The sequence below is a fragment of the Mauremys mutica genome, chromosome 1 (assembly GCF_020497125.1).
Source record: "Mauremys mutica isolate MM-2020 ecotype Southern chromosome 1, ASM2049712v1, whole genome shotgun sequence".
NCBI classification, from domain to species: Eukaryota; Metazoa; Chordata; order Testudines; family Geoemydidae; genus Mauremys; species Mauremys mutica.
The window spans coordinates 144,565,428-144,587,819 of record NC_059072.1 but is presented as its reverse complement, the minus strand read 5'-3'; the positions used below and the strand labels follow the sequence as shown (position 1 = coordinate 144,587,819).

General features: G+C 45.9%; 1 protein-coding gene across 1 annotated transcript in view; it reads right to left on the bottom strand.

The window, feature by feature from the left end:
* The window catches only part of LOC123348188 (scavenger receptor cysteine-rich type 1 protein M130-like), a 158,784-nt gene that overhangs the window by 15,663 nt on the left and 120,729 nt on the right, over positions 1-22,392 (bottom strand). The window contains exons 13-16 of the mRNA XM_044985683.1: positions 12,494-12,808; positions 6,469-6,786; positions 1,663-1,986; positions 333-638 (exon numbers count right to left, since the gene is read on the bottom strand). Coding sequence (XP_044841618.1) covers positions 333-638; positions 1,663-1,986; positions 6,469-6,786; positions 12,494-12,808 — 1,263 coding nt within the window. The remainder of the gene's footprint in view (positions 1-332; positions 639-1,662; positions 1,987-6,468; positions 6,787-12,493; positions 12,809-22,392) is intronic.

Here is a 22,392-nt window from a genome sequence, read left to right as displayed (position 1 = left end):
CACTAGGAGGGTGGTGAAGCACTGGAATGGGTTATCTAGGGAGGTGATGGAATCTCCATCTGTAGAGGTTTTTAAGGCCCAGCTTGACAAAGCCCTGGCTGGGATGATTTAGTTGGTGTTGGTCCTGCTTTGAGGAGGGGGTTGGACTAGATGACCTCCTGAGGTCTCTTTCAACCCTAATCTTCTATGATTATATATGTCTGTCACTGCTGCGAATGTAAGACTGTCTATACTGAAAAGTAAATACATTCACAATTTCTATCACACCCTTTCAATGAGTTAAACATGTAGAGGATGCGAGCATGTGTGCGCACAGAGAGTTTCAGAATTACCACTGCAAGTAATATGGGTCTCTTCTGCGCGGTTATCACAGGACTGCTGTTTCCACATGCCTGATGAGCATTGCCAGAGGAATCTGTGCTGCTCACTGCATGCAACATGGTCCAGCCACGTGGGACCAGAACCTTCTCCATATGCAAAGTCTCTTGCTATCTGCCCTCCGTCCCCACAGTTCAACTGTTTGCAGACAATTGCTGCGGTGACTCCAGGCATCCCATTGGAGCAAACACTGCCCCACGTCCCATTGTAGAAAACCTCCAGTCGCCCAGCACAGTCACTGTCGCTCACCAGCCTCAGATCTGTGAATTCTAGAAGGAAATGCACAAAAAGGGAATTTAAATTGTCTGATTCTGAAATAACCTGGTGTGAAGAGTGAAATCCCAGCGATTGCTAACGATCCTGTGCATCATTCTGCAGGAGCAAGTGTCAGAGAGCATCACTCTAAGAATGGGACACTCTTCTGGATGCCACAGGCCCATTAGAAATACAATGGTCGCCTCTGAAAAGTCACCAGTTCCCAGCAGTTACACACACCGATACCTGCAGTACAGCAGTGACTGCCCTCCCAACACTAGAGAAATGCTGTGATATCTCCAGTACTTCTGGGTGAGAACATATGGGAAATGGTGACTTTCTATCACGACCCCAGTAAGTAGGTAGAAGAGGAGAGAGACCATATTTTCTTTAAAAGGGAAAACGGAACTCCCCACGGGGGGCCCAACCCCAAGGCGTCCCTTCCTCTCCCCTCCACTCCACACGAGGCCAGCCTAAGCCCACCCTGCCTCCCGCCCCCAAAGGGACAGCCTGAGGTTCCCCTACCCTCTCGGCACGTGGGCCGGCCTGAGCCACCCTGCCAACCACCAGTGTCAGGCCAGCCCTAGGCCCCCTTCTTCCCTCCCGCGTGCAGGGCGGCCCAAGACCCCTGCTGTTCTCCCGTGTGGAGCTGGCCCGGCCAAAGTTGCTGTCTTGAGCCCGCCCTCCAGTGTGGAACTGGTGTTGCCACTCGCCCCACCCCCGCATGTTCCTCCACATCCCGCTAGTGGTTGTATCCCACTTCCTTAGCAAAACTGGGCATTTGTCCCATTTGCTCTTGCTGACTCATGATCACTTGGAAAGAGCAAACGGGACAAATGCCCAGATTTTCCAAAACAGTCGGGATGGCCATGGCAGGCTTAAAAAAGGGACCGTCCTGGCCAGAACTGTATGTATGGGCACCCTATAGAAGAGACAGTGAGGGAGAGGCTCTATCATTCTCAGCTCTCTCCTCAATTGTCTGCCTCCTCCATTAAATCCCCTGGTAACACGGCTCACCAGAGCATTCACAGAACAGACCTGAGCAGAGAACTCCTGCATCCTCTTTGTGTCTGCAGTTGTGCTGGCCCCAGTCCCTGGAAGGACACGCCCAGAGATCAGATTCATTCCCAGAGCAGTTCACATCATCCAGCCAGATCTGCCCGGATCCTTGCCCATAATGAGCAGAGACAGTTGCATTGATGGCGTGTCCACATCCCAGTTGTTTGCAAACGACATTGGAGTCTGACAGATCCCAGGAATCATCACAGACTGTCCCCCAGCTGCCATTGTAATAAATCTCCACTCTCCCAGCACAGCGACCTGTCCCATTCACCAGTCTGATCCGTCTGATCCCTGCAGGGATAGATCCCAGCTGTTAATATGCAATATATATGATGATAATTAAACAGCTTCCATGCAAATCAATGATGATGCTACAATGACTGAGGTATTGAAATGCTTTTAAAAATCTGTCTTTAACAAGAAAGACAGAGAAGAAGAGCAGCTGAGTAAGGAAACAAGGAATACTTTTTATAGAGCAATATTGATAAATAGCATGTGAGTGTAAGGGCCTAATTCTGAATCCCTTACTCATCAGAATAATCCTTTCCTAAGGGACAGAGGGTTAGAATCCATAAAGGTACCTAGATACTTAACTGTGTCTTTATAAAAGTATAAATCACTGCATATTTATTGAAGCAGGGACTTGACTCTCCCACATCCCAGGCGAGTGCCCTGGACACCAGCTAGAATCAATCTTTAGTTTTTTTCTGATTTAGTGACTGATTAGTTGTACAAAGTGGAACATTTCCACCTGAGTGACCTACCCCAGCATACCCTATAGCAGGGCTTCCCAAACTTGGTTTGCGGTTTGTTCAGGGTAAGCCCCTGGCAGCTGCGAGATGCTTTGTTTACCTGAGCATCCACACATACAGCCTCTCGTAGCTCCCAGTGGAAGCGGTGGTCCAGCCTGCACTGCTTCCTGCAACTCCCATTGGCTGGGAACGGCGAACCACAGCCACTGGAAGCTGCAAGCAGCCGGACCTGCAGATGCTCAGGTAAACAAAGCATCTTGTGGCCCATGAAGCAAGTTTGGGATACCCTGCCCTATACTCTATAGTTACTAGGACACTCACCTGCGTTCACTTCCCTCCTCTAAATCAGGCATAGCAGGGATTGAACGTGGATTTCCCATGTACTAGTTGAGTGCTTTAAACACTGGGTTATGGGTAAAATGGGAAGATGAGAGAGCTGACCTGGCTTTCATGCCTAGCTCCAGGAGTGGGTTCATGACTGAGATCCCTGAGCAGAGATAGGTGCCTACCTCTGACCTGTGTGTCAGGGGCCTGAACTTTAGCTCAATGACAGTTTGGCGTCTAAATAACGTTATGTATCTAGGTAAGGGATAGGCAAATGTTTTGGCTCGAGGGCCATATCTGGTATGGAAATTGTACGGCTGGCTGTGAATGCTCCCAAAATTGGGGGTTGGGGTGTAGGCTCTGGCATGGGGCTAGAAATGAGGAGTTAGAATCATAGAATATCAGGGTTGGAAGGGACCTCAGGAGGTCATCTAGTCCAACCCCCTGCTCAAAGCAGGACCAAACTCCAGACAGATTTTTACCCCCGTTCCCTAAATGGCCCCCTCAAGGATTGAATTTACAACCCTGGGTTTAGCAGGCCAATGCTCAAACCACTGAGCTATTCCTCCCCCCATTATAATAATTGGAGATATACCAATCTCCTAGAACTGGAAGGGACCTTGAAAGGTCATCATGTCTAGCCCCCTGCCTTCACTAGCAGGACCAATTTTTGCCCCAGATCCCTAAGTAGCCTCCTCAAGGATTCAACTCACAACCCTGGGTTTAGCAGGCCAATGCTCAAACCACTGAGCTAGCCCTCCCCCCTAAACTTTCAGGATGCAGGAGGGTTCTCTGGTCTGGACTGAAGGGTTTGGAGAGTGGGAGAGGGATCAGGGCTGGGGCAGAGGGTTGGGGCACAGGAGGGGGTCAGGGAGGCAGGTAGCGCTTTCCTCAAGTAGCTCCCAGAAACAGGGTCATGTCCTCCCTCCAGCTCCTACTCAGAGGGTGGGGCCAGGCAGTTCTGCATGCTGCCCTGTCCACAGGTGCCACTGCTGCAGCTCCCATTGGCCACAGTTCCCGGCCAATGGGAGCTTAGGGGACAGCGCTTGGGGTGGGAGCAGCCTGCGGAGCCCCTTGTCTTCCCCTACACGTAGTAGCCGATGGTGGGACATGCCACTACTTCTGGAAGCCACGTGAAGTGGGGCAAGTCCTTGGCCCCACTCCCCAGCTGGAGCGCCATAGCATGGCAATCCCAGGATCCCACTCCCCAGCTGGTGCTCGAGAGCTGAATTAAAACATCTGGAGGGCCAGATGCAGCCCTGGGGCCATAGTTTGCCCACTCCTGATCTAGGCCCTACTCCCTTCCTTGGCATTTCACTGCTGGCAAGTTTAGGTGGTTCTCTGTTCATCTTTCTGGCTTCTGGTGCCTAATTCTCCACATGCATCGTATGGGGAGCTGGGCATGTGACTCAGGGCTGAGGATTCCATTGGATGGCAAGGCACCTAGGAGTAGGCCTTGTAATACCCAAGTTCCTTTGGGGATCTAGCCTAGAGCTGCTATCCATGGCAGTCTTGATCAAAACAGGCTGCATATGACTTCCTTTTCTTACTTTTGTTTTCTGATTCAAGACAGTACATTTTTTAAGACTTTAAAATAAAGAAGCCCCTATATACATTAGAGCTGCTTGGAAATTTATCCTTTTTCCCACAAAATATGAATGACCATGAATATTTTTCATATTCCGCAAATAAATTAGGGTTTTTATAGTTCAAGCAATTAAAAAAATTAATTGTGAATAATCATGCTGTTAAACAATAATAGAATATCATTTATTTAAATATTTTGGATGTTTTCTACATTTTCAAACATATTGATTTCAATTACAACACAGAATAGAAAGTGTACAGTGCTCACTTTATATTTATTTTTTATTCCAAATATTTGAAAAGTAAAAAATGAAAGAAATAGTATTTTTCAATTCACCTAATAAAAGTACTTTAGTGCAATCTCTTTATAATGAAACTTGAATTTACAAATGTAGATTAATGTACAAAAAAACTGCATTCAGAAATAAAACAATGTAAAACTTTAGAGCCTACAAGTCCACTCAGTCCTACTTCTTGTTCAGCCAGTCGCTCAGGCAAACAAGTTTGTTTACATTTACAGGAGATAATGCTGCCAGCTTCTTATTCACAATGTCATCTGAAAGTGAGAACAGGTATTCACATTGCACTGTTGTATCCAGCGTCGCAAGATATTTATGTGCCAGAAGTGCTGATGATTCATATGTCCCTTCATGCTTCAACCACCATTCCAGGGTACATGAGTCCAAGCTGATGATGGGTTCTGCTCAATAATGATCCAAAGCAGTGCAGACCAACGCATGTTCATTTTCATTATCTGAGTCAGATGCCATCAGCAGAAGGTTGGTTTTCATTTTTGGTGGTTCAAATTCTGCAGTATCGGCATCAGAGTGTTGCTATTTTAAGATTTCTGAAAGCATGCTAAACAACCTTGTCCCTCTCAGATTTTGGAAGGCACTTCAGATTCTTAAACTTTAGGTTGAATGCTGCAGCTTTCTTTAGAAATTTCACATTGATACTTTCTTTGCATTTTGTCAAATCTGCAGTGAAAATGTTCTTAACATGAACAACATGTGCTGGGTCATCATCCAAAACTGCTATAACATGAAATATATGGCAGAATGCGGGCAAAACAGAGCAGGAGATGTACAATTCTCCCACAAAGAGTTCAGTCACAAATTTAATTAACACATTATTTTTTAATGAGTATCACCAGCATGGAAGCATGTCCTCTGGAATGGTGACCGAAGCATGAAGGGGCATATGAATGTTTAGCATATCTAACATGTAAATACCTTGCAATGCTGGATACAAAAGATGCAAACGCCTGCTCTCACTTTCAGGCGACATTAGAAATAAGAAACGGGCAGCATTATCACCTGTAAATGTAAACAAACTTGTTTTTTTTAGTGATTGGCTGACTTGTTGGCTCAAAAGTTTTACATTGTTTGGTTGTGGAGTGCAGTTATGTAAAAAAAAATCTTCATTTGTAAATTGCACTTTGATTATAAAGAGATTGCACTATAGTACTTGGATGAGGTGAATTGAAAAATACTGTTTCTTTTGTTTATTATTTTTACAGTGCAAATATTTGTAATAAAAATAGTAATATAAAGTGAGTACTGTATATTTTCTATTCTGTGTTGTAATTGAAATAAATATATCTTAAAATGTAGAAAAACATCCACAAATATTTAATACATTTCAATTGGTATTCTATTGTTTAACAGTGTGATTAACACTCCAATTAATCATGATTAATTTTTTAAACACGTGAATTAACTGTGATTAATCGAGAGCACAAGTGTTTCATCAAAAATCTGAACATTTTCAATGAAAACAGACTTTTTGTGAAAATTCGTAATCTTATTTTGAAGTTTTTTCACAGGAAAAAAGTTTTGATGAAATTTTTTGAACAGCTCTATACATAAAAATATAGGAAAGAGCGAGCGAGAGAGGTTGCTATAGTGCATTAACTGTATAATATGGCAGTGTTTTGTTCTGTATATAATATATTTTAACTATAAATGGGTCACAGTTTGAACCTCAGATCCACATCATTTCAAGGACTGCTGAGATCTCAGCACAAGGTGGGGTGGAGGCAGGCCCTGAGGTGGGTCATGTTCCCATTGAACAAGGACAGGATATTTATAAGATTTTCATATTATGTCACCTGAGCAAATGACACCGACATCTACAGCAATTCCTGCCTGGGCTGCCTCAGATGTGGAGTTGTCACAGAGAGTCAGACGAGTCTCGTTTCCTGCACACTGGACCCTTCTCAGCCCCACGGGGCCTGTTCCTCGCTCAGACTTAGGGGGGTTATAAGCTTTCTCAGCGACTCCGCATTGGAGCTGCCTACACACCACACTGGCATCGTTCATGTCCCACTGGTCATCCAGGACTCTGCTCCACACACCATGGAGGGAAATCTCCACTGTCCCATTGCATCGGCTCTCTCCATTCAGCAGTCTGAGAGCCTCAGAACGACCTGGGCTCACAGAAACACAAAATATGTTGAAAAACACTCCCTGCTGGTACTGCATGAGAAGTAATACACAGATGTGATGTGAAACCGTCACCACTGTGCAGTGATACAGGGAACAACCTCTCTCAAGGGTTTCATTTGTCTGTCTCCTCAGAAATGCAGGAGGTGATGGAGGGAAAGAATTCCCCAGCTCTGAGATCAGAGCTTGCAGGATGTGGAGCGCTCTCTCCTCCCTAAAGAGTCAATGCGAGTGGAGAGTGCTCAGGAACGCCTGGCCGATCAGGCCCCTGGTTACCAAAACACTCTGTGCAAAAGCACTCAGTGTTCACCCCACACACTGATAGCAGCAGTGCTGTGCGGTAGGTGTGATTTACAACAGGAATCTAGGCATTGGCCTGCAATGAGCACACCAAGCACCCCACTTCCCTGCTGCAATTCCCAGATCCAGACTGCCAGGACGTATGGCTCCTTTAAAGAAAACTCTGCCCCGTTTGTCTCTGTTCAACATACATTGGTGACCTGTGATCACCACGTTAGCTTCAAACTCATAAGGAGCTAACACAATAAAGGCTTTTCTGTACCTGGCAGGTTTTTTCCAGGCCACGTCTGCAACCGTGGACACTTGAGTTACCTTTCTCATGAACTCTAGCTATTGGCTTGGCTGGAGATGATGCTTGGAGGGGTGAGTAACCTCTGGGCAATGGGGAAGAAGGTCCCATTTTTTTCTAAACATTTGTATTTTTCATTTTAAAACTTTGTCCACTGTGAGCATGTAAAGATGTTGAAGTTCTTTATGGGAGAAGCCAAGACCCTTTCTGGTCATTGGAGATTTATACAGTGTATACAGCACCTTATATTTCAAAATTATGAGCTGTAAACCTCTCAAATCTTCCCTTACTTCCCGCACAGAATCTCTGTGTCAGTGTGACCCACATTCCTTCTGCTGCAGCATTTGACTGTATTTCTGTGACAGGAAGCAAAACATGCAGTGGGGAGGGGACATAGATTTTAGCTGGATACTCTGGGCCTCTGTTACATTATGGGAAACCTACCTGGCAGGTCACACCTTAGTCACCCTCTGAGGGCAGAGCTAGAGTGCAAGGCAAGGGAAGGTTATAAATACAGGAGTTGAAGAGATTTTATACACTTGAAAGGCTACCATGGTACAGCTGCAGCACTGCAGCTGCACTTCTGTAGCCCTTTAGTGCAGACCCTACCTATGCCGACCACAGGGGTTTTCCCATTGCTGTAGTTCGTCTACCTCCCTGAGAGGTGGTAGCTTGACAGAAGAATTCTTCTATTTACATAGTGCTGTCTACACTGTGGGGTAGGTTGTCTTAACTATGTCCGTCAGGGGTGAGGATTTTTCATACCCCTGAGTGATGTAGCTGGGTCAACTCAGCTTTTTAATGTATACCATGTCGAAGACAGCCCTGTGGACTCAGTGGCTGATAGATGCAACACTGAGAGATGTTTCTGCTGTGAGGACTGGTTCCAACCTCTGTACCACCGTGGATACAGGGCAGTGCTATGCCAGCTTTATTTTCTAAGGAAGCCCTCCACTGGGATAATGTTTGGTGCACCATGGTGTGTTCTATGGACCTAGAGGGAGAGTTGGGGGCAGTATTTGTTACTGTGGAGACCACAGAGCCTATGGAATTTACACTTCGCTGTCAGCTGACTGCTCTAAGCTGTGACTCTGTCTCAGTTAAAGAGAGAGAACGGGGCAGCACTTAGTGAGGTGAGGATTTGTGAATTCTTGCCTGATTAGCTGGGCCTATGGGGAGAAGACAGTGCTCTATGGAACAGATATTGTAGAGGCTGCTTCCAATCCTGGTACCACTTTGAATACAGGCTACAGATTTCTGTTGCAACAGGAAATGAGAGACCCAGTCAACTCTTAACCCAAGCCTAGGGCTGGAACACTGCTAGCTGCTGAGATCCCCGATTGTTTTGTTGCTCACTGAGTTCTGAAGTGTTTTAAATGACTGAGGTACTGCCATTTCTCAAGCTCTGAAGACACGCTACATGAACATAACATAAGAACAGCCATACTGGGTCAGACCAAAGGTCTTTCTAGCCCAGTATCCTGTCTACCAACAATGGCCAATGCCAGGTGTCCCAGAGGGAGTGAACCTAACAGGTAATGATCAAGTGATCTCTCTCCTGCCATCCATTTTCACCCTCTGACAAACGGAGGCTAGGGACACCATTCCTTACCCATCCTGGCTAATAGCCATTAATGGACTTAACCTCCATGAATTTATCCAGTTATCTTTTAAACGCTCTTATAGTCCTAGACTTCAGAACCTCCTTAGGAAAGGAGTTCCACAAGAAGAACTTCCTTTTATTTGTTTTAAACCTGCTGCCCATTAATTTCATTTGGTGGCCTCTAGTTCTTGTATTATGGGAATAAGTAAATAATTTTTTCCTTATCTACTTTCTCCACATCACTCATGATTTTATATACCTCTATCATATCCCTCCTTAGTCTCATCTTTTCCAAGCTGAAAAGTCCTAGCCTCTTTAATCTCTCCTCATATGGGACCTGTACCAAACCCCTAATCATTTTAATTGCCCTTCTCTGAACCTTTTCTAGTGCCATTATATCTTTTTTGAGATGAGGAGACCACATCTGTACGCAGTATTCAAGATGTTGGCGTACCATCGATTTATATAAGGGCAATAATATATTCTCTGTCTTATTCTCTATCCCTTTTTTAATGATTCCTAACATCCTGTTTGCTTTTTTGACCACCTCTGCACACTGCATGGATGTCTTCAGAGAACTATCCACAATGACTCTAAGATCATTTTCCTGATTCATTGTAACTAAATTAGCCCCCATCATATTGTATGTATAGCTGAGGTTATTTTTTCCAATGTGCTACAGCCACACTGCCGAGCTTGAGAAATCATCTCTAAGAGAAGATCAGCTGGAAATGTGTATAGAACATATTAAATTGTAACAGAAACAAAAGAGGGAAAGTCTGTATAAGGAGAAACCGTAGATTTACTGTTTAATATCTTTTGTTTAAATGCTATTCATAGTATTCCAAATACTTTTTACAATGTTTTCTGTGTGCATTAAATGTTTGTTTTACTAATGCCATGTTGTCATAAACAGATAGTTAAGGGTTAATGCCTCTTTTACCTGTAAAGGGTTAAGAAGTTCACCTAGCATAGCTGATACCTGACCAGAGGAACCAATGGGGAAATAAGAGGTTTCAAAAGGAAGGAGGGAAGTTTCCTTTGTTTAGAGTCTCAGTTTCAGCTGGAGTGAAAAAGATCAAGGAACCAGCCTCTTATCAGAGTAGTAAGTTTTAGAAAGGGATAAATAGGTTTATGTTTATTTTCTTTGTAACTTGTCTTGGTAACTGTAAGGGAATTATCAAATTTGAGTATTCTTGTGTGTATTAAGATTTTTGCCCAGGGGAACATCCTCTGTGTTTTGAATCTGTTGTCTGTGAGAGTAGCTGGTATGCTAATCTCTCCCAGAGGGTTTTCTTTTACCTTTCTTTTCTTTAATTAAAAGCCTTTTTCTTAATACCTGATTGATTTTTTTCCTTGTTTTTAGATCCAAGGGGGTTGGATCTGGATCCACCAGGAGTTGGTGGGAGAAAGGAGGGGGGATAGTTAATTTCTCCTTGTTTTAAGATCCAAGGGGTTTGGATCTGTGTTCACCAGGAAATTGGTGAAGTCTCTCAAGACTTCCCAGGGAAGAAAAGTAGTGCTTGTGAGTGGTGGCAGCGATACCAGATCTAAGCTGGTAATTAAGCTTAGAAGTGTCCATGCAGGTCCCCACATCTGTACCCTAAAGTTCAGAGTGGGGAAGGAACCTTGACACATGTCTACACTAGGGGCGCTACCATGACACAGAACAGCACTGCAGCTATGCCACTGTAGTGTAGATGCTTCCTTCAGTGACAGAAGGGGTTTTACTATTGCTGTAGGTAATCCACCTTTCCAAGGAAGAATTCTTCTATTGTTGTCTACACTGGGGGTTAGTTTGGTATAGTTATGCCATTCAGGGATGTGAATCCTATTGATCTCATTGAGGAAGGCTGCTAAGTTCCTAAATCCTTACTGAAAATCAAATGTAGGCTCTTAAACCAGTTAGGCATTGCCATGCTGAATGGAGCAACAGCAAAACAGCTGTAAAAACCTGGGCCTAAGCCATTATGGATACCCAGCAGATAACTTGCCATCACCTACTGCAGTTCTCTGGTGTGGCATGAGGAAGCCTTTGAAGATCTTTGGAGAAGCCTCGAGGAAAAAGGATCCCTGCAGTATTTGTGTTGCATTGTAGAGGAAGATCTTCATCAAGGCACCAGCTGCTCTCACTAAGCACAGGATGTTTGTGTAACTTCCTAGCTGGCTCAGGAGCCAAGCTCTGGAGCCATCTGAACACTTCCCTGAAAACCGGGATCTTTCACAAAGAAATAACTATTTCTATGAAGTGTTGTGGGGAATGAATGATCTATAAACTTACAGAGCACATAACCCGGGATGGACGGGGGGTGAGGGGAAGCATTTTGGCCAGAAAAACCAGGGCAAATACCTAATTTTCCAGTGTGAAATGGGATTCTAATGGTCCTACAGCTTGAATGAGATCTCTGCATATAGGATGCTTCTGCAACACCAACCTCAACCTGACGAAGGGCTGAGTCAGCCTTGCTGGGACTAAGGGAATCTGTGAATGACAAACCCCAGGTTTATAGCACAGAGCCATTTTCTCCGGTTAACTCTGTCATTGTTCTAGGATCCACCTCACCAACCCACACTGCACCCGGAGATGTCTCTGATCTGGGGAACGTAAACAAAGAGAGCAACATTCCAATACCCCTACTTACCATGACTACAGTAGTCAGTGGGACTACTTCTGATTATCCTAATCTGGGCAGTACACTGCTCTGTAACTAACATATACACGTACATTAAACTTACCTGAGCAAATAACCCCGGCCGTGTCTCTAGGGGAGCAGGCTGGGTTGCCCAGGGCAATGCGAGAACAATTCCAGAGGCAGGATTCAGTCCCTTCACAATGAAAAGTGTCGCTCCATATGGTTCCATTCCCTTCCCCAAAATGGGCTCCTCCCCGGATCGACTCAGCGTATCCACAGTTCAGCTGATGGCAGAGGACGTTGGCATCTTGCAAATCCCAGTGGGAGGCACAGAGGCTTCCCCATGTGTCTCCATGTCGAATCTCCACTCTCCCGGAGCACTCAGTGCCGTTCACTAACCTACCGCCCAGGCAGCCTGAGCACGAGGGAAAGTGAGTGTCGAGGTGGCGCAGTAACCAGTGTTAATGGCAACGGCAGGGAGGGGAGTGGGGAACAGGAAGGGATTGTTACTCGTATTCAATAATAGCAGTTACTCTGTGGGGGCTGTGGGACTATTCCACACCAGCACATTCACAAACTGATACTCGATCCACATCAGTTAGTGCGAAGGGAGGACCAGGGACCAGAATTTGGTTTCCTTGGTACATTCCATACTCAAGGCACCACAAGTATTTCACAGGGGAATCAGTTCCAGCAGACTTGGCTGGTGCAGGGACAGGGCGCCAATTTATGGACAAGCTCCCCACCTGGTGTAAATCAGCATAGCCTCACTGAGACCAACGGAGCTTGGCCGATTGACACACTGAGGATCTGGCTGAGGATGTCCCCAGTCCCCAGTTCTTTCCTTTCCCACTGCAGCTGCTCACCTGAACACACCACGCTGGCTTCGCTCCCAGGGGGACACTCAGTTGTGCCCAGCGCAGTAACAGGACAGTCCCTCAGGCGGGATTCGTTCCTCTCACAGCCAAATGTGCCGTTCCAGACAGGCCCATCTCCTGTGCCAAAGAGCTCTCCTGCTGGAATCGATATGGCGAATCCACAGTCAAACTGCTGGCAGAGGGTGTGGGCAGCCTGTAAATCCCAGTGGGAGTCACAGAGGGTTCCCCAGGTGCCTCCGTGGCGAAGCTCCACTCTCCCCGAACACCCTGTGCTGCCGTTTGCCAGCCTGTACCCGGCGTACCCTGAGAACAAGGAGAAGGGAGATCAGAGGGACATTTCTCTTACCCAATTGTCTACAGAGATGTGACAAAGGAACCCAGTGACTTGAGATAATTAAGAATTATTTCCCAGTTTACTGGGCAGTTTGTGAATCAGGATGTTCAGACATGATAATCAGGTTCTTACAGTGCAGGCGTTATTGCCCATGTCTGCCCTTTGTGAGGGGTCACACAGCACCCATCAAACTCCACCCCAGCATGTACCGCTCTGGGCTCAGGGTCACGCCTGGGACAGATTGTCTTGGGCTGGGCCCAGTCTCTGCTGTCATAGTTCCAAAGTGCTGGTCAGGAGTCAGGAGGGCTTTCCCCAGGATATCACACAAATGTCATGTACCAAACTGCAGTTCTCATGTATCATGGATGCTGAGTCCTAGGTTACTGAATCAGAACAGCTGCACTCAGGGGTCTGACTGGGGACAAAATACACACTGGTGACATTATAGCTCAGTGACAGCTCTGCAATAGTTAAGGTTGAGACCAGCTTTCCTTCAAAGCGAAAGTTATCAAAGTGCTCTAATATCTGCCTGATTGATTGGATTGTACTGAAATACGGTATTTCACAAAGGAGCACAGGATTGTATTAGTAATCAAAATGTGGGGCCATTTCACCAAGGGGTTTCCAAAATACAACTTCCAGGGGGAAAAATCAGTTTGTTTAAAAGTTGACAGATTCTGGCATTTTATTTTTGCTCACAGATAGAGATCAAACCAAGGCTCAGATCATTGCACCAGGGTCTCAGACACTCGAGGGTTACCCCCAAGAGAGTACATGGCATCAACCAGCCCTTTGGGGGAAATAAAACTAAAATGTTATTTCAAAAAGCACCTGCTTCTCCAGTTAGGTGCTTGCGAAGGCTTGTGCACCTACACACATGCCTAATGGACTACACTGAGCAGGTGCAGTGAGGGAGGATAGCTATCTGGAAACCTGCCAATCTAGCCTGAGATGTGGGTGGCTTTGAGGGTAAATTATGGTCCTTACAGATAGGCACCCCCCCACAACCCCAAGCACTGTGAGTGCAACTCCAGCCCAGAAAAGAAAAGTGATGTTTAAAAAGCAGGTTTACTGCTCCAATTTGTCTCTTTCATGGGGGGATTTTGTTTGGTGCAAATATAATCTGAATGTAGCAAATTATTCAGAATGTGCTGAAAGTGCTTTTGAAAAGAAAAGCACTTCCACATGTGAATGCTGACTGGGAGTGGGAGAGTGATCGGGGGTGCAAGAGCAGGTGGTAACAGGGGAAAATGTTTGGGTTCACAGCCAGGGATGTGTTTATTATGGGGAGGGAAACAAATGGGAATGGGAGGTAGGGGAGAGAAGAAGTTGTGGGGGGAAGAGAGTGAGAATTGGGGGAGGAGGAGGGGAGAAGACAGGAGGGGTTGCAAACTAGGAAGGGTAGCAGAAAAGTTGGGGGCTTGAGGTAAGGCACATCAGCCATGAATTCTCCCCTTCCATGTGTGTGCTGCAATCTAGGGGAGCCCAACTCCTTTGCAGGCCCCGGTAGCAACTACACAACCACCATTATCCCCATTCCACTGTAACAAAATGTACAGGACAGGGAGGAGCACTGAGGAATCACATAGTAACCTTGTGGCCTACTGGAAAAAACACTAGATTGGGACTATCCTCAGCTCTGCCACTAGCCTGCTGGCTGACCTTGGGCAAGTCTGAGGTTCTGAGCCCCAGAAGGCGGTGAGAGGTAGACCAGCTGAAAGTCTCTGGGCAAAGCTCAAAGCTGGGAATAATAGGGGTGATGTAATGGTAGGGCTCTACAATAGATCACCCAATCAGGAGAAGGAGTGGATGAGGCATTTCTACCACAAACAGAAATATTCAAAACACAAGACCTGGCAGGAACAGAGGAGTTTATCTACCCAGACATCTGTTGGAAAAGTAATAAGGCAAAACACTAAATGTTCAATCAGTTCTTGGAATGTGTTGCGGAAAACTTTTTGTTCCATAAAAGTAGAAGAAGTAAAGTAGGCTGACCAACATTTGAGACTAGATTCTGACCAAGAGGGAGGAATTGTTAGTGAATCTGAAGGTGGAAGGCAACTCGGGTGAAAGTGACCATGAAATGATAGCTTTCATGATTCTAAGAAAAGGAAGGACTGAAAGAAGCAGAATAAGGAAAATGGACTTCAAACAAAAACAAATTTTAACGAACATGGTGAACTGGTAGATAAGGTCCCATGGGAATAAAGGGAGGTCAGGAGACCTGAGAATTTCTCAGTATTAAAAACACAACTGCAAACTATCCTGATGCGAAGGAAAGGCAGAAAGAATCATAAGAGACCAATATGGCTCCACAGGAGCTCTTTAATGACTGAAAATCAAAAAGGAATCCTTCAGAAAGTGGAAAGTGAAGTACTTGGTAAGGATGAGCATAAAATCATAGCACCAGCATGTAGCGATTAACTCAGGGAGGCTAAAGCACAATATGAGTTACACCCAGCAAGGGACATAAAAGACAATTAGAAGAAGTTCTCTAAATACATTAGCGAGCAAGAGAAAGATGAAGTAAAGTACAGGTCCTTTTCTTAGTGCAAAGGAGAGCTAATGAGGTATGATATCAAGGCGTCCGAGGTGCTTTAGTCTTCACTGAAAAGGTTAATGGTGGCCAGATATTCAACACAATTAATATTAACAATGAGGGGGAAAAATGCAAGCCTCACAGAAATTATTAAGTCTACTATCCCCAAAGATACGGTACACACACCCACCACCCTGCTAGCCTGCAGCCCTGTATTTGACATTCTTGCATGTACCCCAGAATTTGACAGCACTGGAGTCAGTCATTTTGTATGTTCAACCACTGCCAGCTGAAACCCAAACATCACACAGCTAAAAATAGTTTTATGACCCTGAGAGGCAAGGGCAAACAGCTGCATGCTTGCTGTTTTTCTAATTAAAGTGGAAGAATAAAATAAAAAATAAATGTACTGTAAAAAAAAATGTTTGGATAACTGACCTTGGTTTTAGGTGCCTCTAACATGTAAGTTTTATTGTTGTAACTAGAAATAGTTTGGAAATAAAAAATAATGAATTGTTACTGGCTATTGCCAATACATTGTGATTTTTAGCCTATTAGAGGCTATTATGAGCTGTTTGCTTTATCCAAAGAAAATGTATAAAAAAATATTTACAAAGTGTGCTTTGGAGCAGTCTGAGGAAGTTTTCCTTTTGGCAAAGATTTGACACCAGTAGTCAGATAGAAGGAAGAAGCCCCCAGTAGCCTTGAGACCATTTCAGACTTTTTAGGTAACTATAAATATCTGGAATGCTCTGAACCCTACTGCTACAGCATACGTGTATGTGCGTGCGTACTTGAAACTGAATTAAAAAATAGTTTTAAGTAAAGCACTCTGGTTTGTATCAAACATTTATCAGACAGAGGAGTTATGGCCACATCATTTTTTTCTTGAGGAAAACCAGTTAAGTTACCACTGATTTGGTTCTAAAACCCCTGGGTAACAAGCCCAGCTAAAGACACACTCTTTACCTTAACACACAGCATTGAGCTGATTTATGGTAAAACCAAGAATAAGTTTATTAATAAGGAACACAGACTTAAATGATAATAGGGAGAAATAACAGAAAGAGAAAATGCTTACAAACAAACCAAAAGACAGCACTTTTTAGTGTCTAAGGGTATGTCTACACTATGAAATTAGGTTGATTTTATAGAAGTCAGTTTTTTAGAAATCGTTTTTATACAGTTGATTATGTGTGTTCCCACACAAAATGCTCTAAGTGCATTAAGTCGGCGGACTGCATCCACAGTACCGAGGCTAGCATTGACTTCCAGAGTCTCGCACTGTGGGTAGCTGTGGGTAGCTATCCCACAGTTCCCACAGTCTGTGCCACCCATTGGAATTCTGGGTTGAGATCCCAGTGCCTGATGGGGCAAAAGCAGTGTCGTGGGTGGTTCTGGGTATATGTCATCAGGCCCCCCTTCCCTCCCTCCCTCCCTCCCCCCGTGAAAGCAATGGCAGCCAATCATTTCATGCTTTTTTTCCTGGATTACCTGTGCAGATGCCATATCATGGCAATATGGAGCCCTCTCAGCTCTCCATCATCGTATGTCTCCTGGGAGCTGACAGATGTGGGACTGCATTGCTACACAGCAGCAGCTCATTGCCTTTTGTCAGCAGACATTGCATTATGACTGGTAGCCATCGTCATCATACTCCTGGGTGCTCTTTTAGTCGACCTCGGTGAGGTCAGTCAAGGCACATGGGCAGACATGGGAGTGACTCAGTCAGGTCATTCCCTTTTCAAGTTTCATCTCCTGGAGACTCAGTCTTGCCGGCAGTCGTACTGCACCGTCTTCTGGTGAGCAGCCAGGAGATGACAATGGCTAGCAATTGTAATGCAGCATCTTCTGCTGAGCACCCAGGAGATGATGATGGCTAGCAGTCATACTGCACTGCCTGCTGCCAGCCTAAGAAGTATAAGATAGATGGAGTGGATCAAAACAAGAAATAGACCCAATTTGTTTTGTATTCATTTGTATTCATTTGCTCCCCCTCCCTCTCTCGTCTCTGTGAAATCAACGGCCTGCTAAACCCAGGGTTTTGAGTTCAATCCTTGAGGGGGCCTTTCTGCATGACAGTTGTTTGTGTTTCTCCTTGATGCAAAGCCTCCCTTTGTTGATTTTAATTCCCTGTAAGCCATGTCATCAGTCGCCCCTCCCTCCGTCAGAGAAATGGCAGACAATCGTTTCACACCTTTTTTCAGCATCGACGCCATAGCACTGAGATCATGGAGCCCGCTGTGACGAAGTGGGACTGTTCGTACTGGGGGCTGGGTACAGATCCTACATTTCTAGCAGCAAAAGGCCATGCAGCCAAATGCCTGAAGTTCTGTCTCCTAGCAATGGATGGCCCGGCCCCTCCCTGCAAAGGTGCATCTAAAGGTGTTGGAGACAAAGGGGTCAGGTGACCTCCTAGCCTGGGAAAGAAGCTGAGCAGAGAGGAGGGGCCGGAGGGGGTTGGGCAGACTGGAGTTGGCTGGGGATAGAGGGGAAGCAGGGAGAAAGGCCTCTGATCCCCGAGGGGGGCTGGGAGGCCCCAAAATGGACCTAACCGGGGGGATCCGGTTATCTGTGCCTGCAAGACCTGTGTTGGACTGTATTCCTGTCGTCTAAATAAACCTTCTGCTTTACTGGCTGGCTGAGAGTCCTAGTGAATCGGCAGGGAGCCCGGGGGTGCAGGGCCTGACTCCCCTACACTCCGTGACACTCGCTTAGATCACTTCGGCAATTATGAGCACTCTAAACATCATGCACATTATCCTGAAGTATATGCAGAACCAGAACCTGCCAAAGCAAAACAAGGCGAGGAGGTGACGGCAGCGCAGTGATGAGAGTGATGAGAACATGGGCACAGACTTCTTACAAAGTACGGGCCCCGGCAATGTGAACATCATGGTGTTAATGGCGCAGGTTCATGCTGTGGAATGCCGATTCTGGGCCCGGGAAACAAGCACAGACTGGTGTGACCACATAGTGTTGCAGGTCTGGGATGATTCCCAGTGGCTGCGAAACTTCCGCATGCATAAGGGCACTTTCATGGAACTTTGTGACTTGCTTTCCCCTGCCCTGAAGCACCAGAATACCAAGATGAGAGCAGCCCTCACAGTTCACAAGCGAGTGGCGATAGCCCTGTGGAAGCTTGCAACGTCAGACAGCTGCCAGTCAGTCGGGCATCAATTTGGAGTGGGTAAATCTACTGTGGGGGCTGCTGTGATCCAAGTAGCCAACGCAATCAAAGAGCTGCTGATATCAAAGGTAGTGACTCTGGGAAATGTGCAGGCCATAGTGGATGGCTTTGCTGAAATGGGATTCCCTAACTGTGGTGAGGCGATAGACAGAACCCATATCCCTATCTTGGCACTAGAGCACCAAGCCAGCGAGTACATAAACTGAAAGAGGTACTTTTCAATGGTGCTGCAAGGACTGGTGGATCACAAGGGACGTTTCACCAATATCAACGTAGTATGGCCGGGAAAGGTACATGATGCTCACATCTTCAGGAACTCTGGTCAGTTTCAAAAGCTGCAGGAAGGGATTTTCTTCCCAGACCAGAAAATAACTGTTGGGGATGTTGAAATGCCTATAGTTATCCTTGGGGACTCAGCCTACCCTTTGATTCCATGGCTCATAAAGCCATACACAGGCAGTGTGGACAGTAGTCAGGAGCTGTTTTACTATAGGCTGAGCAAGTGCAGAATGGTGGTAGAATGTGCATTTGAATGTTTAAAAGCACACTAGCGCAGTTTACTGACTCGGATAGATCTCAGCAAAACCAATATTCCCATTGTTATTACTGCTTGTTGTGCACTCCACAATATCTGTGAGAGTAAGGGGGAGATGTTTATGGTGAGGTGGGAGGTTAAGGCAAATCGCCTGGCCACTGATTACGCGCAGCCAGACACCAGGGCAATTAGAAGAATACAGGAGGGCATGGTGCGCATCAGAGAAGCTTTGAAAACTAGTTTCATGACTGGCCCGGCTATGGTGTGAAAGTTCGGTTTGTTTCTCCTTGATGACCCCACCCCGCTTGGTTCACTCTACTTCCCTGTAAGCTAAACACCCTCTCCTCTCACCTTCGATTACCACTTGCAGAGGCAATAAAGTCATTGTTGCTTCACATTCATGCATTCTTTATTAATTCATCACATAAATAGGGGGATAATTGCCAAGTTAGTCGGGGGGGGGGGCAGGGGAGGAGGGAAGCACCAGGTGGGGTGGGAGAGGAGGGAAGGACAAGGCCACACTGCACTTTAAAACTTTAAAACTTATTGAATGTCAGCCTTCTGTTGCTTGGTAAATCCTCTGGGGTGGAGTGGCTGGGTGGCCGGAGGCCCCTCCACTGCATTCTTGGGCATCTGGGTAAGGAGGCTATGGAACTTGGGGAGGAGGGCGGTTGGTTACACAGGGGCTGTACAGCGGTCTGTGATCCTGCTGCCTTTCCTGCAGCTCAACCATACGCTGGAGCATATGAGTTTGATCCTCCAGCAGCCTGAGCATTGACTCCTGCCTTCTGTCAGCAAATTGACGCCACCTATCATATTCAGCCTGCCACTTACTCTCTTCACGTTCATATTGTGCTTTCCTGCACTCTGACATTGTCTGCCTCCATGCATTCTGCTTGCTCTGTCAGTGTGGGAGGACAGCATGAGCTCAGAGAACATTTCATCCTGAGTGCATTTTTTTCACCTTCTAATCTTCACTAGCCTCTGGGAAGGAGAAACATATGCAACTGGTGGAGGGAAAAAAGGGCCTGCCGGTTTGGTGTGAGAGATCATTCACGCAAGACCGGGCAACAGAACTCGGCTTGCAGGCAGCCATGGTAAGCCACAGTCTTTTGGCTTCTTTAACCTTCATGACATGTTGGAATGGTTTCAAACAGCAGCACCCTCATTTCCCATACCAAGCGGCCGTTGTGTTGGCCATTTAAAATGGGTTGGCAATTTAAAAGGAGGGGCTGCGGTTTCCGGGTTAACATGCAGCACAAACCCAACTACCCCCCCACACCCAATTCTGTGGTATGATGGCTTCACCCCACCTCCCACCGTGTGGCTAGCAGCGGGGAACATTTCTGTTCAACCACAGGCAAACAGCCCAGCAGGAACGGGCACCTCTGAATGTCCGCTTAATAAAATCATCTTATTTCAACCAGGTGACCATGAATTATATCACTTTCCTGAGGATAACACAGTGAGATAAAGAACATATGTTGTTTGAATTCCAGCAAACACTGGGACCATATGCTACAATGCTTTGTTCTGCAATGACTACGTGCTACTGGCCTGGCATGGTAAAGTGTCCTACCATGGAGGATGGAATAAGGTTGCCCTCCCCAGAAACCTTTTGCAAAGGCTTTAGGAGTACATCCAGGAGAGCTTTATGGAGATGTCCCTGGAGGATTTCCGCTCCATCCCCAGACATGTTAACAGACTTTTCCAGCAGCTGTACTGGCCGCAAATGCCAGGGCAAATTAATCATTAAACACGCTTGATTTTAAACCATGTATAATATTTACAAAGGTATACTCACCAGAGGTCTCTTCTCCACCTTCAGGGTCCAGGAGCCCGCCTTGGGTGGGTTTGGGGAGTACTGACTCCAGATGCTGGCTTTTTGGGAGACCGGTTTCTCTGCTTTCTTGCTGTGAGCTATCATCTTTCTCGTCCCCAAAACCGTGTTGAGTTCTACTCCATTGATGGAGTTGAAGCACAGGGTTGGGGTAGTGGTGGCTGCACTCCCTAGAATGGCATGCAGCTCATCATAGAAGCTGCATGTCTGGGGTTGTGACCTGGAGTGGCTGTTTGCCTCTCTGGTTTTTTGATAGGCTTGCCTGAGCTCCTTAATTTTCATGCGGCACTGCCACGAGTCCCTGCTATAGCCTCTGTCCTTCATGCCCTTGGAGATTTTTTCTAATGTTTTGGCATTTCGTTTACTGGAACAGAATTCAGCTCGCACAGATTCATCTCCTCATATAGCAATCAGATCCCGTACCTCCCATTCGGTCCATGCTGGAGATCTTTTGCGATCCTGGGACTCCATGGTCACCTCTGCTGATCAACTTGCCATGCTGGCTAAACAGGAAATGAAATTCAAAGGTTCGCGGGACTTTTCTTGTCTACCTGACCAGTGCATCTGAGTTGAGAGCGCTGTCCAGAGCGGTCACAATGGAGCATTCTGGGATAGCTCCCAGAGGCCAATACCATCAAATTGCATCTACACTACCCAGCAAGGCCGATTTCAGCACAAATCCCCTTGTTGCAGGTGGAGTAAAGAAATTGATTTTAAGAGCCCTTCACGTAGAAAAAAAGGGCTTCGTCGTGTGGACGGGTGCAGGGTTAAATCGAGGTAACGCTACTAAATTAGACCTAAACTCATAATGTAGACCAGGCCTAAGAGTGTACTTTAGCAAACTATGAACTTTGCCTCAACAGCTTTCTCGTATCAAGTTACCAGCATGTCCAAGCCTTCTGGCAGGAGGATCCCCTTTGCCCCCTAAATGATGGGTAACTAAGGAGTTCTCTCCCCTTCTTTGTATACTCTAGTAAACTTTTGAAATGTGTTAGTCTGAAGTGCATCCCCAGATGCATTTCTTCTCCTTTGCTATTTGACTCTTCCTGGTGACTTCCCATCCCCTCTTGGCTCATATGTAACGTAATTTCCACTGTCTCTGGCATCAACTTGCTCAGTTTACATTGGAGACACAGGCAAATAGGCAAAACAACATCCCTTTGTCTAGGACAAACTTGTTTATCAAGTCTGTCCCCAAAACATATTTTGGGAACCTATTTCCATCACGCATACATACCTCTACTTGCCATCTGTATATACCTCACACAACGATATCCGTAACCAGCATGTCTCCAGTTTTTATATATCTTACCCAATACACTATTATAGTTCAATAATACTGTATACAAAAAGCTGTTTCAACTGCTTATTCTTTGGGTTTCAGGCCCCCTGTTCTCCCCTTGGAGTGTCTGGACCCTGATTGTCACACAAAGATACTTAAGGATCTAG